The sequence below is a fragment of the Wolffia australiana genome, chromosome 16 (genome assembly GCF_029677425.1).
Source record: "Wolffia australiana isolate 7733 chromosome 16, ASM2967742v1".
NCBI classification, from domain to species: Eukaryota; Viridiplantae; Streptophyta; class Magnoliopsida; order Alismatales; family Araceae; genus Wolffia; species Wolffia australiana.
In genome coordinates this window covers 2014057-2029534 of record NC_135850.1, presented here as the reverse complement: position 1 = coordinate 2029534, position 15478 = coordinate 2014057, and the positions used below count along the sequence as shown (strand labels likewise).

The 15478-nt window shown below is 35.9% G+C and overlaps 1 protein-coding gene across 3 annotated transcripts; it reads right to left on the bottom strand.

Moving 5' to 3' along the window:
* Positions 1–6405: 6405 nt before the first annotated feature.
* Positions 6406–13183, bottom strand: LOC144713618 (Cation efflux family protein). Of its 3 annotated transcripts, XM_078588261.1 has the most exons (8): positions 13072–13183; positions 12113–12590; positions 10689–10858; positions 9672–9870; positions 8084–8262; positions 7801–7951; positions 6823–6956; positions 6406–6732 (listed from the first exon to the last, which is right to left on the bottom strand). In XM_078588261.1, exons 2-8 carry the CDS (start codon positions 12303–12305, stop codon positions 6553–6555), a joined length of 1206 nt encoding a protein of 401 aa, XP_078444387.1. In that variant the 5' UTR covers positions 12306–12590; positions 13072–13183; the 3' UTR covers positions 6406–6552. The 3 variants fall into 3 exon arrangements, with proteins under 3 accessions (XP_078444387.1, XP_078444386.1, XP_078444388.1); XM_078588260.1 differs by lacking the exon at positions 13072–13183 and having other exon boundaries at positions 12113–12692; XM_078588262.1 differs by lacking the exons at positions 12113–12590; positions 13072–13183 and adding an exon at positions 11866–12024.
* Between the last annotated feature and the right edge of the window lie 2295 nt (positions 13184–15478).

Here is a 15478-nt window from a genome sequence, read left to right as displayed (position 1 = left end):
TATTAGAAGGGCAGTGGAGAAAGACATTGAAATATCCACATAGAATAACAATATCTAATCCAACCTATACAATATGGATGATCTTGTAGCCATTAGTGTAAATACATTAAGGACTGGTAGTGGGTGTACCCTAGGGAAAAAATCCACTAAATTTGCTCTATGAATTCCAGAATGATATTATACCTAAATATAAATTAGGTCAATTCATGTTACTGTTGTGTAAGCAATTCTTAGACAGGAGACACCCAAGACACCTTATGGATGAACAATTGTGTTCTGAGTATGACCTACTAGTCCCTAATCAGTCTTAGCTGGCACCCCACAGTATAAAGGTAGTCCGTGAAGGTAATTATATGGTCAAGATTGGATTTATACCCTTGAAATAAGAGGATACAACTCAATAAAAGTGATACGATGAACCTTTTTCTGAATAAAATGAAATAACAAATAAGAGTTATTCGATATTTTCTAATGCTATAGTACTACCTAAGACGACCAATTAGGATTTTACACTTGATCATACCCTAGTCATCCTAGTAGTGTCAAGCGGATGAGGGATTATATGCACACAATAACAGATGATAGTAAGGTTCTACGGTAATATTGATAGATTCATTTCTATCTTCTAGAGAACAAGGTGTATCATGGCATCCCACGTGCTAGTAAAATCCATTGATTGGGCTTAATTGATCATTGTTTATATAATTAATTATTAAGTTTGGGCAATAAATGTTACTAGGCCATTAGAATTGTTAACAACATTGATACATGTCCCTAAAGATCACATCAAAATCTTATTTTGGATATCAAAATATATACATAAGTTTAGGGTTTAATAAAAAATTACCATTTAGTAAAAATATGAGAAAGCCTTTAACAGAAGTTACCAATGAAAGAATTATTCAGGTGCACATCCTTCTTCTCCCGGCTCTCCTTTTGCTTCCCCCTTAGGATGTACTTAACAAAAATAAGATAATGATGGTGGATCAATAATGTGGCTCATTCAATGTGCTAAGGATCGTTTGGAAAAAAATAGAGGCCAAAAACTTGAATGTCTCAACATATACTTCTTTATGAACAGAAAAAATATAGATTAGGTCCGGGAAAAGGTAATTTAATCATTGGATTTCAATTTTTTTTAAAGGTTCATTACAATTTCAGTCTGTCTTTTGTTGTGTGAATTCTCTCTACATCCTGTGAATCATGGTCGTAGAACCCAAAAATAATTAATGAAGCAAATTATTGACCACACAAAGATGAATGATCACTTCCAAAGTGAAACATGTTGGGATATTCCAAAAAATAAAATTATATTTATCTTATTAATTTTTCTCTCTTTTCAGTCCAACCATCTAGTTTTTTTCATGTATTTCTTAAGTAATTCACTAGATGAGCAAACTAAGGAAAAATTTTATTTACAAAAATTTAGGGTTCTTCCTGTACTTAAATAGTTCACTGAATCCAAAGTACATATTTGATGAATAAAATAATAAATCCTAGGTTAATTAGATGGATATCATTATTGATTTAGAAATAAAAGATAAACGAGGCCTAAAACTTTGTAGCAGATAATTAATCTAGATTGCATGCAAGTAATCCTACACTCATTTCTAAAAATTTGCAAATGAACATATTTACAAATGAGCAATATATGAACTTATTCATTTCTTGATGTAGTGGATTATCTAAATACAGCAAGAGATCTAATTTAAATTTGATTTATCTTATTAATATGGATACATATAATTTTAGTTTGATTGACTTTTGATCAATAATTGGCTAATGTCAAATAAATAGGACCTAAAAATTTCAAAATAAAAGTCTAGAAATTCATTCTATGTAGTTTTATAATGAACCCAAGCATCTCCTAACATTTGTTGGCATAATAGGTGGCCATCGGCATCTTTTAATTCTGTTAACCCAGTAGAGCTCCTATTCAAAGTCAAAAGCCTCATACATGATTTCAAAAGATATACTCCACTTTGGAGCTTATAAAATTTTCATGAAAGCTTGATTTCCCACATCATTAATCTCAAAAGTCACTTCTTTACGTATTAGGCTAGTTAAAGGTTTAGAAATTTACCAAATCTTTAATAAACCATTTATAGAAGCCCTTGCGGCCGTAGAACCGTCTAAGTTTCCTGATGGTGGGAAGATGAATTTTTTAGATCTCTCTTATTGCTCGCTTTAATTGGATGCCGCATTATTTCTTTCTCTTGGACCATAAAGTGGGATTTTTCCCAACTGAGAAACAGCATTTTCACCACACATATTCCTAGGATAGTTCCCAAATTAGCCAAGCATGCAAACAATTTTTCACCCAAAAATATAAAACATTACATAAAAAGTTCCTAAAAAGTCTTACTAACTCTTAAAATGTAGCAGTCATGTAGCTTTGAAGTTTAGTTGGAGTATAATATAATCTGAAGGGCATTCTCCTAAATGCAAATGCTCCTAATGGAAAAGTAGTAGTTTTTCTTGATTTCAAGATGAATGTATATTTCATTGTACCCTGAATATTCATATTGAAAATAAAAATATATTTTAATGTACTGATTTTTCCAAAATATGATAAATAAAAGGCAAAGGATATTGAATTATTTTAGTAACATAATTAAAGTTCCTGTAGTCAATACATATTCTCCAACTAATCGGTAATAATGTTTGAATTTCATCTTATTGCTCTTGTTTTTTCAAAGTTTTCCCCGTTTTCTAACAAGACACACACAAGACTACCCAAGGACTATGAGAAATTGAATCAATAATTGCAGCTTCAGAAGTTGAATCGATACTTATTACAAAACAGATTGATCTCTTTTTGGTTTAGCACTTTCTTAAGTAAACTGTCTGTGAATACATTACGATGCATCACTAATACAAAAAATGAAAAATGACAGGCTAATTTATAACTATAAGGATATCAATCAATTTACTTTATTTGCAAATAAAAAAAAGAAAATAAACAGAATGACCATAAATCAATAAATTGCATATTTCAAGGTAGATGATAATGGTTCCAAATCAACTTTTGCTTCCAGAAAATGAAATTTTTTTCCACCTAAATTCAAATCATCATAAAAATAATGAGACGATGTGGATAAAAAGTTGGGTTTTGGTTTCTGGCTCAATGATCTGAAGATGATTCTCATAGCATAAGTTAAAATTAAATAAAAATGAATCCTTAAAATATAACATTTGCACATAATTAAATCCACAATCTAGTGATGATTGAGTCTCCTTGAGCCATTCAAAGACTGACCTCTAGATGCATCTATGCAACTAATCTAGGACATCTATGGAGGATCTCCACATTATTTCTTCCACTAGATAAATATATGTCATTGTGTATGATACTCATCATTCAATCAAATAATGTGACTACTTTATATCTAAAAGGGGTAATTTGTTTTTTAAACAATTGTTTAAAGGGGGTGATGACATTTATTATGTAATAAATATACATTTTTGGGGGGATATATCCAATTTAATTTAAATGGAAATATTAACTAAAATGCCTAAATAGGATTAAGTCATTGGTTCAGTTGATCTCTCTCAGCCATCCCGCTACCTAATAGAGTAAGGTGAGTAATCTTGTGTTGATTACAAAGGCCTTAAATGCTTTAAAAAGCTATCTATTTCACTTCAGGCGGAGATTAATACTATATAATTTGTAAATGTTTTAAAACGTTAATACATGAGCTATCATTGCTGCAACTTCAATTTCGTTACTCTATTAACAAGATAAATTACATGTGGGAATTGGGGACAGTCAAGACAGTCTGAAATCCCCTATCAAAGAAAATATTTTGCCATGAATAAGAAATATCAGCAAAATAGACAAAATATAATTGGTTTGAGGAGAAATAAGTCCATGAGCAGAAACTACAAATGCAGATAGTTATATTCATTCAAGAAACCATGCAAAAAATATACCAATGAAAGCATGAAATATAAGGGGAAATGGGCCGACTATTTATGGTTTCTAAAAAACTACAAAGAAGAAGAAAACAACAGAAAAAATCATTCCAAAAAATGTAAAAAATAAACACAACAATGGAGAAACACGGAAATCATATCTAAGGGCATGAAAAGACAGCTAATTTCAGAAAATACACATAAGGAAATAATGAACAGGTTTACCCTTTCAAAAAAATCAGATTATTTTATACTCACAGGAAACCATCCAGAAAAAGGAGAATACAACTTCTGGTTGCCAAATGAATTAAAAAAGTCACAAATGGAAATAATAAACATGGGTAAACCATAGTAATGAAGAGTTGCGAAGATTATCTCTAAGTTCACTCGCATACAACCAACCCAATAAAAAATAATAAGTAAAAAAACTGAATAGAAAAATGGTAGATTATTTTGAGACTTCACAGAAAGTCTGCATACAAGAGAACTATTAGTGCAGACCACACTGCATACAAGAGAATTTTAGGACATACCATTAGTTTGGATCAGTCTAAAGTAGGAAATAGAATTTTTATTAATAATTGATAATTAGTATCATAAAAATATTAATAACTTCACACAAGAAACTAGTAACTTATAACGGGAATTCAAGGATGTTCCCCTTTCTCCCTTTGCCTTAAAAAAGGAACACAATCCATTTTAGCTTTCATCCTTTATAATTAGTGTTAGCCTGTCCCTTCCTGATATTGGATGACGATATCTGAATGGATGCTGTATTGGACATCGAAATCAGATATCCATCTTGACCGATATCCAGAGATAGGATAATACTTTTGATATCAATGGCATCTGTCTGACGATATTTGGGACATCTGACATATTAAATTGAAATATATTATTTTTGGAAAACATGTGAAGACTTAATTAAGCCATCAGACTTATATTTATTCTCTGCATGAATAGTATTAATCGTTGTTGAGTTTATTTAACAATATTGAATCAAGTTGAACAAGTAGAAATCGCTGGAGAATTGTCAAAATTCAAATAGATTATTTGTAGCTTGGCCCAAAAGGCTTGCAATTTTGTAAACTCCACAAATCTGGGTGGGCTAGGTCAGGACCATAGAACTTGATTCCTAGAGTGCAGCTGTTTTTATCTTAAGTTTTCATAAGAAACTTTGTGCAGCTGTTTATTGAAGAATCTTTGTGTAGTGTTTTCTTCTTACCTTTTCTTTCCTATGGGACAATGCGCCCTTACAAAAATAACTGATAATTCATCATGTATCCTTGGACAACTTCTTCCATATGGGATATTGATATCCCTATGCCTATTTTGGTACAGCTTTCAGCATCTGATTTCTCGTTATCGTACTCTGATATCCAGTACCAGGAGCCGCCACATCCAGACCCCTATGATACTCGCTCCCATATCCAATATTAGGCAGATATTCAATATCTGTCTAATTTCAGACGGATATTAGATGGGTGAACACTTAGTCATAAAACATTTGTATTAATCTTTTCATCACATTTTGATGGCGAGGACGCCAATGCATCAGCCCGGGACACGTCACCGCAGGCAGTCGGGGTCAACACAGACGTTACGGATCCAAAGATGAAGTCAACAGAAGTCAACCCACCTCGGTCAACAGGAGTCAACGAAGAAGTCAACACGCCACAACCGGCCCGCCACGCCACCACCGTCGCACACGCCACAAGTTATGACACGACGCCAAAGGCAGATCCACAACTGCCCTTTGGCGTGACGTGACGCACGTTTCCCCTTGCGTGTCTTATTTTCTAGTTATTTTCTCTTTCCTCCAAGGCCTATATAAGGTCATTTGTTTCAAGAACTCATTAGGCAATCATAATTCAAGAATTGAGTTTTTTTTTTCTAACTCTTCTTGGAGGATTGCCCAACCAGGCGGACAACGCGCAGAATTACCTGCAGCCTCTCACGTTTTCGTTTCTTTTAGGCATTGGCGGAAGACAGCTCCCGCCCTCGATAGAGCTGCACCACCAGATTTCATCGGTTTTAAGTCCGAGAATCGACCGTGATTTCTGTGGATTGTTTTATCCTTACCCATTCCTACCCATAGCCATCCATAGTCCGTCACATTTCTTTGTCAATTTTGAGAAATACATTCAACCAAGCTGAAGTTCTGATTTAAGAGTTTCAACATTTGCCTCTGAAGTGTTCTCTCATATAATATGAATAAGATTGTGCTAGATGATGTTGTTATCTGTACAACACTTGCATAACAATTGTGCTATACAAACTGTCACCCAGGATACTCCATTATATATATCTTGTACTACAATTTTTCGGCTCTTATTTTTACTTCGACTATGTAATTTAACCATAGGTCTTGATTGTACCACACCAGGCTGTACATAATTTGAAGAAAGACTAAGAAACTGGAACCGTTAGTCCCTTAGAATAATTACACCAGCTGAGAGCCAAACAAATCCTACCTAAATAAATAAAACAGTAAGTAAAAACATATAATATGCAGCTTATTTTAAAAATTCACGGAAAGTCTGCAGGGGAGACACTTAATTGAACCTGCAGACAGCCAAATCAAACTGGGGAAAAAATAAAAAAAACAAATTCAAAGTAGACTAGAGGTGCACCATGTCATGGTTGGCTGGAGGGCAGTTTGACCAGAATATTGTGCTCAGGCTTGTGATCACACTCGAAGTCGAGATGCACAAACGCCCTCTCCACTTCGCTTAGCTCTTCGATCTTTATCTGCAGGGATTCGCCTATCGCGTGCGCCTCCTTCAGCGGCAAGTCCTCGGGCAGCTCTATGTCCACCTTCAATATCCAATAATTTTTTTTCAAAATTCAATAACTATATCATTTGATTATTGCTCCCTTCCCCTTGTTCTAGAGAGAGAATGAGACCTCCACAAAGTAGAGCACGCCGAAAGTGTAAGCGCGAACGGTGTCGACCCGCTTGATTTGGGGATGGTGCCTGATCACTAGGTAGGTCAACTTCTGCAGCATCTCAGGAGGGGCGGACTGACCCACCAAGGAAACTGCATGGCCCATAAACTGATTCACTATTTTGGGAAGAATTTAGGGATCCTGATTTGGGAACCATCTTTTTTAGAGAAAGGGGTAGAGAACCGAGTCTAAATTTTTTATAAAAAATGGGGATCCTTTTTTGAAAAAAAAATGAGGATCTTAGGAATAACACAATCGCAAAAAAAATTAGAACCATACATAGATTTAGATAGATAGATAGATAGATAGAGGGAGAGAGAGAGAGAGAGAGAGAGAGAGAGAGAGAGAGAGAGAGAGAGAGAGAGATGCCAGACTAAAAATTTTGAGATGGTTCATAATAGTAAGATCTAATCTAATGAGAGGTTTATGCAAAGTTTAGAAATTTTTATGGGAATTGAGGAATAATGCAACTAGTAGAAAAATACAATTATATCTAGTGAGAGAGAGAGAGAGGTTAGAGTCAACTTTAGAAAGCATTTCAAGATAGTGAGTAATATTAAGGCTTAATTCAGAGAGAGAAGTCGAGAGGCACCAACCAAATCGAGATCAAAATTCAAGAAAGTCGGAACTAACGCAATGGGGACGAAAGAGAGAGAGAGGGCGACCAAGAAATTTATGTCAAAATTTAAAAAGAAACCTGATATCTTGAGCAATCACGCAATCAAACCTAGAGAATGAGACAAACTATAAAAAATTAAAACGTATTTCCAAGTAACGGATAAAAACAGAATCAGAAAAAAAGAGTGATTAACTGAGAGATGCTTAGTTTCAAGATGGAGAGTAAACCGTAGATATAGAGAAACTAGCGAGAATGACCGAGAAATATGAGATAAAAAAAAAGATGAAATATTAAGAAGAGGGAGATGGGAAGAACACCTGCGTTTTCTAGCACGGTTCCAGACCAGTTAGTGATGGTGTAGACAGCAAGAATAATCGCCCCAAGCGGATCAATCCACCAGTAGAACTTATCCCCCAGAACAGCAGCCGCTAATCCGACCAGGTTGGTCACCACATCGAAATAATGATCCTGAATATTATTAAAAACCTTAAAATGCCTCTCAAAATTCCCAAAAACCTTAATGATCCAGATTTTTCATTTGGAAAAAATAAAATTAAGTAAATAACAAAAAATAAAAAGTCAACATGGTGGGCGAGTAACCTTCGCATAAGCACGGACGATCTTGTTACCAGAGCTTCTACAGAACAGCCAGAGGGCAAGTTTGACCACTGTGGCAGTTAGCATTATGGAGTATAGCCATATGAGCTGCACCATGGTCATCTTTTCAGCAGGTTTATTTTCGATAAGCTGCTCCACAGCCTGAACTAGAACTTGAAAACCTGCACGAGATAACACGATGGATTATGGAAAGAATTGGCAGTCCCCAAAATACGGTGTGGTTTGCTGCTATCATGTAGGGTTGTCATTAACGATGACAATGACAAGAGAACAATGATGATGGTAAATCATCATTGTCATTTGTCCAAGTCCAAACATGGATGATGATGGCGGACTTGTTACCATCTGCCAACCCTGTTCCATGCCAATGGTAACAATGCCTTATGGACGACGACAAATATTTATCCATCATTATCTCGTTTGTAAGAGCCATCATGCCCATTATCATCGTAATCCATCATTTGACGACAAATTGTACCTTCATTTGTCCAAGTCCAAACATGGATGATGTCATTTAGGGATGAATCATCATGAGCATCATCTTCCACACTTGGTTTCCAACAGACATCGTTGTCATCATCTTCTTCATTAATCGGTTGATGACCAAGCATCATCATCATCATCATCACTTGTCCAAGTCTAAGCATGAAAGACAATTTATGGGGATGGCAACGATAAAGATGCCATTATCCATCAATCTTAGTTTGGCACCAAGAATAAATATTGTGAGTTGATGATGACTATATAGAATTTTCATCATCATTACTACCCTGTTTCAAGCATTGTCATCAACATCTTCATCCATCGGTTGATGACAAAACATCCTCGTTGCCATTACGTGCCCAAGTATCCAAACATAAAAAAAAGTATTAAGAGATGGCCATGACAATGACAAATTTGTTCATCATCTCCCCAACCTTGTTTGATGCCGAAATAACAAATGATTGTGAGAGGAAGATGATAATGATGACGAACGAAAATAACTACTCATCATAGCCTGCTGGTTCAAGAGTCAATATCATTGTCACCCATTGGTAATAGATGATTCATAATATTCTTCCTTATTTCCCAGTCCAAACACAATGAGATTTGGGGACTACTATTTTTTTTTTTGAACGAAATTTTGGGACTGCTATTATTACCCACAAACTCTAGTATGACACCAACAATAATGATAATGAATGGGTGCGGATGATGCGAATAACAAATTGTCATCATCATTGTCATCCAGTTTCCAAAAGCCTTTACTGTCATCATCATCATTATCCATCAGTTGAAAACAAATCGTCATCATCATTCATCCAAGTCCAAATATGTATGATGAGATTCAGGGATAAAGGTGACAACTTTGTCATCGTCCATCAACCATCCTTTGGCTGTAAAGATGGGGAGTGGATGATGATGATGAGAATCTTCATCGCCATCAGGTTTCCAAGAGCTTTCATCATCATCCATCAATTGATGACAACTCGTCCAAACACAGATAGCAGATTTGTCATTATCTGTCAACCTTATTATCAAATAAGTGATATTACCATAAGTGTTACTATGACCTAATGAAGGTTCTTGCCTAGGGTCGCCATGATGGCAGCAAAAATGATGATGCCAACCGGTTGCATGCGCAGTTTGCCAATGGGGTATTGGTAGATATTTATGCTTTTCATGGAAAGATGGGTGAACCAGAGAATGCCGCCAGCCATGAGATCCAGCAGTGAATCTAGAGTTGACGCAGCGATGGCCAGAGATCCACTTCTCACTGTCGCATATATCTGCAATCATCAAACATGCAACATATTACTCATCATGATCATAGAAACGGAAGGAGAAAGCAGCGGCAGCATAGAGGGAGAGGGAGAGAGGTGGGATGGAGAGAGATCACCCGGGCCATGGAATATGACACAAACAGGATGATGAAGAGAGAGAGTGAGAGAGAGAGGGAGGGAGATGATGAAGAGAAAATAGAGAACTGAAAAAACGGACAGTGATAGAGAAGGCAAACGTGGGCAGATGACTCGACATCGAAAATAAAAAGAGCATGTGGCAGAGAGAGAGAGAGAGGAAGAGAGAAGATAAAAAAAGACTGAAAGTCAGAGAGCAAAAAAAAGAGAGAGGAGAGACTTGGAGAGTGAGAACATAGAGAGTCTAAGTAAAATAGAAAAAAAAAAGATAGGCTGATAGACAGAGAGAAGAAGAAACAGACGGAGAGACACAAAGAGAAGGAGAGAGAATAATGGAAAAGCCTGACAGTGAGACAAGAAAAAATAGATGGAGAAGTGACTAGGAGAGTGAGAATAAAAAGAGAAAATGGGAGGAAGAGCAAGAGAGGCTAAGTGACGGAGACATGAAGCGAGCCAGACAGAGAGACAGTAGAGATGAACATGGAGCAAGATGATGAAGAGAGAGTAGAGGAGAGAGGGTTGGTGAAGACAAAGTGAGAAAAAAGATTGACCAAAAATAGGGGAAAATATGTCATTCAGCGGATATATATATGTATATATATATATAGAGAGAGAGAGAGAGAGAGAGAGAGAGAGAGAGAGAGAGAGAGAGAGAGAGAGAGAGAGAGAGAGAGAGAGAGAGTATGGACCTTCAAAATTAGAAGTACAATATTGGCACAGTTGGAAATTTTCATCAAAAATTCATTAGAGGCATCCTCTTCAATATCATCAATGGCTTCAGTCGCCTCTCCCGCCAACAGATCAACCTCATCAAAAGACTTGAGGGTTGCAAACTGCTTCTCATAGTACTCCTTCTCCCCTGTCATCATCAACCCACATTAGTGAAATCAAATCTAAAACCAGAGTGAATCAAGCAAGAATTACCCATCACATAATAGAAAAGCATCGTGAAGAAGAGTAAAATCAAGTGTCATTAGACGTGAGAAACCCAAGGGAGAAAGACAAAAATGGAAGAAGACTTACGAATGACAGAATAAAAATTAATTTAGGACACCTAATCCAACCATCATGAGATAGAGTTAAGCGTACAGAGAGAGGAAATATTTAACGGCGTCTAGAGACAGGCTGGGAAGCTGAGGAATTCGTATTCGACGAGAAAAGAAGAGGAAGAAGACATGCAAACGACTGAAAAAACTAATTTTTTGTATACCTCTAGTCCAATCACGATGAAAGAGGGGTAGAGAGGGAGCATATCTGAAGAACTTATCATGGGCTGACAAGAAATGGACGAAGACATGCGAACGATGAAGAAATCAAGCGTTTGGATATCCCATAATCCAATCATCATGAGAGAGAGAGGGTCTAACCGTGTCTAAAAACAAAGGCTGGGAATCTGAGGAATTCATCTTACATAGTATAGAACTGTTTTTTTCAAAGAATTGCAAAGATTAGAAATGGAAGAAGACATGAGAACGAACGAAGAAACCAAGCGTTTGGGCATACCCCTGCCGAACCATCAAGAGAGAGAGAGAGCGAAAGATTGTAAACGATAGAGAATCTAAAGGTATCTAGAAAGAAAGGCAGGGAAATTCAGGAATTTATGACGGATTGACAATAAATGGAAGAAGACATGCGAAATGACTGAAGAAACAAATCGTCTGGATACCCCCTAATCCAATCATCATGAAAGAGAAATTATCAAACGGTATCTAAAACAAGTCTGGGAATCTGAGGAATTGTTCTCGGATTGACAAAAATGGAAAAAGACATGCGGACGACAAAGGAAACCAAGTCTTTGGCTACCCCCAAGTCCAACCATGCTAAACCAGAGGCAGAGAAAAAGAGAAGAAATGAAAGAACACATACAAACAACTGAAGAAAAAACGCTTTCGGATACTCTCTTGCCCATCCACGGTGAGAGAGAAAGAGAATATCTAACACCATCTTGAAACAAAAAACTTGGGAGTTTCTATCGTTTTGACAAGAACTAGAAACAAGAACAAGACAGGCGAACCACAGATGAAACTAAGCGTTTGGATACCATCTCGTCAACCTCCCATGAGAGAGATAGATAGAAAGAGAGATATATAGATTATAGAGAGATAGAGTTCACCTTCCAAAAGGCCAGAAGTCCGGGAAATGTCAATGGAGAAGGGTTTCTCTGGGTCCATGCCAGACAAAACCTTGGCCGGCAAACGTGACAAGAAGTCCGACCTTAGATTACCTGACCATCTCCGTCCTCCAAACCGCTCTTTTTCTTGAAGAAACGGCGCTCTAATCTCATCCGACTCAACGTTGCTTCCCATGATCAAACCCAGATCAAAACTTTACAATCCCACTATCTTCTACTACTTCTTTTTCTGCTACTACTACTTCTTCTTCTTTCTCTATTTGAAACATCAACTGGGTGGGAGAAAGCCAATTGATTTGTAGAAAACTAGAGCGCACTAATATGTAGAAATCGACAATATGTAAAGCCAATTAATATGGACACGCACTTTGGGCCCGAAATGGGCTCTTTAATATGTAGAAATCGACAGGCATGCGAATGAGGGAATGGCGCGCATGGCGGAAGACGTTGACTTGAGCGCCTACACATCAGATCGGTAGGAAGAAATTAAATTGTTTGAATTGATAACCGATGAATCTTCTACAATCGGGTGGCTGCGGGAAGAAACGGATGAAATTCGATTGGCTCACAGAAAAACGGATGTATAAAAATAACGCAGATAATGCCATAAAAAACGGTTCTTTAGTCATGAATCATGTGGAATTTGAAACGGTTGATATTTTAATTTGATGAACAGCAACATAATTTGATTTGAAAATATAATTTTCCGTGGAGCTGAATCGGTCAAAAGATGGGATGGATAGGAGATCGTCGTTTAGTGGATTAATTTTGGTGGGCCAAAATTGTCGGTTCCTGCAGAAATTTGTCGTTTGACGTAGATATTTAACCTGCAGATCATGTGAAAATTGGAGCATTGCATGTATAAATACACGAAGAGAAACATAATAAGAGATCGGCCAGATATTGTCTGTTCTTCCAGAAATTTGACCATTTCAACCAACCTGGCCGGAGGTGGCGGCGTTTCGTTGATTTGCTTTTCCGCAGCCCTTCGTTTTCTTTATTAGGATTGCGTACCTTCGTTCAGAAAAACGGATCGGTCCGTCTCCAAATCACTGCAAAGATAAGATATCCGATCCGTCTTCAAACCACCGCAACTATACCGGAGTAATCTAATCTTCTTCAAATCATTGCAAGCAAACCGGAATAATCCACGAATTAAATGCGAGTAAAACAATTGTTAATCTGAAATGAAGAATGCGGTTCAAAGCAAGGGTTACGTCGGATCCCACAAATTTGAGCTGTAAAAAGTCGAATAATTGAGTAATTGGAGATCCAAAACGAACGGATGATGGAGAGAATCGAATCGGAGGTGCTTCTTACCTTTCTTATGCATCTTCCGATGAACAATCGACCTCTCTGAAGGCATTCTTAGCTTCTTCAGATTGGCTGCTCCAAACCATGGTAAATTTTGGGAAATTACACAAATTTGAATATATATAAGTAACTTTACAATCTATATATTCATCTTCAAAATTAAATGATATCTCAGATACAAAACAAGCCTACAATGTTGATAGTGAGGAGAAGATGTGATAGTTGACATTAGATGAGATATGCACATGAAATTAAGTTCTTGGCCAAGGTGTATGAAATATTGGGAAAATGATTTTTTATAAGGAAATATCGAGTATATGTGGGATTATACATACACGACAAGTACTAAAATGCAAGTTCCTTGTGTAATATACCAGAAGTAACTTTTATTCTAAATAGTAACTTTTATTCTAAATAGTAACTTTTATTCTAATTTTTTTGTCATGTAATATGCCACTTGTAGCGTAATATATAGTTACTTTTTTAGATAGCCTGCAATATAATTATACAATAATAGATTCATTAAATAGAATAGTACATGGATCTAGAGGGTTCAATGTTGCTATTGGCTTGCTGAGCTCGAAGGATATACTTAGGCTATAGGGTTTTCATGACCAAGACATTTAGAACAATCTAGTGTGCCAAAGGATGGTGTACATATTATTCAAGGATCCTCAATGCCCTTAATTTTATAAAATAAAATTATTACTAACTAAAAAATATGTGTATAAATTATTTAATGCTTATTCATGTACAATTCACTTGAAATGACAAAAATGATGGAATTAGTTAAAAAAGGCATGGAATTTTTTCTTTGAAATTTTCATAATTTAAAACACAATGTGTTTCCAATTACGAAATTTCCTAATACTCATATAATTACACGTATGAAAGGGACATCATCAACAATCTTTTAAAATTGGTATATTAATGTAATAGTTTTGTGACCAGAATGGGCCATGTTGTTCAATGAGAAAGTTCTGGTTGTAGTCATAGAAAACATTGTAAAGTTTCACATCATGTTATGAAAAATCTTTTACTCGCCCGTCTTCCTCTTTGATATGTCATGGTTGGTTTCACAGTATGATTGGCAGAATGATATCTGAATTTTCACCATGCGTCCTTTCTGAGAACTCATGAATCCACAAATGGATGGTTCAGATGGAAATAATAGTTTACTTTTTATCCTCGAAGAAATAAGTTTATTTTTCTTCATATGCATAAAAAGAAGATTAAAGGTCAAGAAATGATTTTTATTCCATTTTCACCATGCGTCCTTTCTGAGAACTCATGCATCCACAAATGGATGGTTCAGATGGAAATAATAGTTTACTTTTTGGCCTCGAAGAAATAAGTTTATTTTTCTTCATATGCATAAAAAGAAGATTAAATATCAAGAAATGATTTTTATTCCATTTTCACCATGCGTCCTTTCTGAGAACTCATGAATCCACAATGGATGGTTCAGATGGAAATAATAGTTTACTTTTTGGCCTCGAAGAAATAAGTTTATTTTTCTTCATATGCATAAAAAGAAGATTAAAGGTCAAGAAATGATTTTTATTCCATTTTCACCATGCGTCCTTTCTGAGAACTCATGCATCCACAAATGGATGGTTCAGATGGAAATAATAGTTTACTTTTTGGCCTCGAAGAAATAAGTTTATTTTTCTTCATATGCATAAAAAGAAGATTAAAGGTCAAGAAATGATTTTTATTCCATTTTCACCATGCGTCCTTTCTGAGAACTCATGAATCCACAATGGATGGTTCAGATGGAAATAATAGTTTACTCTTTGGCCTCGAAGAAATAAGTTTATTTTTCTTCATATGCATAAAAAGAAGATTAAAGGTCAAGAAATGATTTTTATTCCATTTTCACCATGCGTTCTTTCTGAGAACTCATGAATCCACAAATGGATGATTCAGATGGAAATAATAGTTTACTTTTTGGCCTCGAAGAAATAAGTTTATTTTTCTTCATATGCATAAAAAGAAGATTAAAGATCAAGAAATGATTTTTATTCCATTCTC

Bases quoted from the DNA above. Each gene is read 5' to 3' on its own strand.
- LOC144713618 (XM_078588261.1), bottom strand. From the start codon at position 12,305: ATGGGAAGCAACGTTGAGTCGGATGAGATTAGAGCGCCGTTTCTTCAA. The intron at 8,263-9,671 runs GCAAGAACCTTC...TATCTCGTGCAG, and splicing joins TGCCATCATGGCGACCCTAG to GTTTTCAAGTTCTAGTTCAG. The intron at 6,957-7,800 runs GTGTTCTTCCCA...TGGGCCATGCAG, and splicing joins AACCGTGCTAGAAAACGCAG to TTTCCTTGGTGGGTCAGTCC.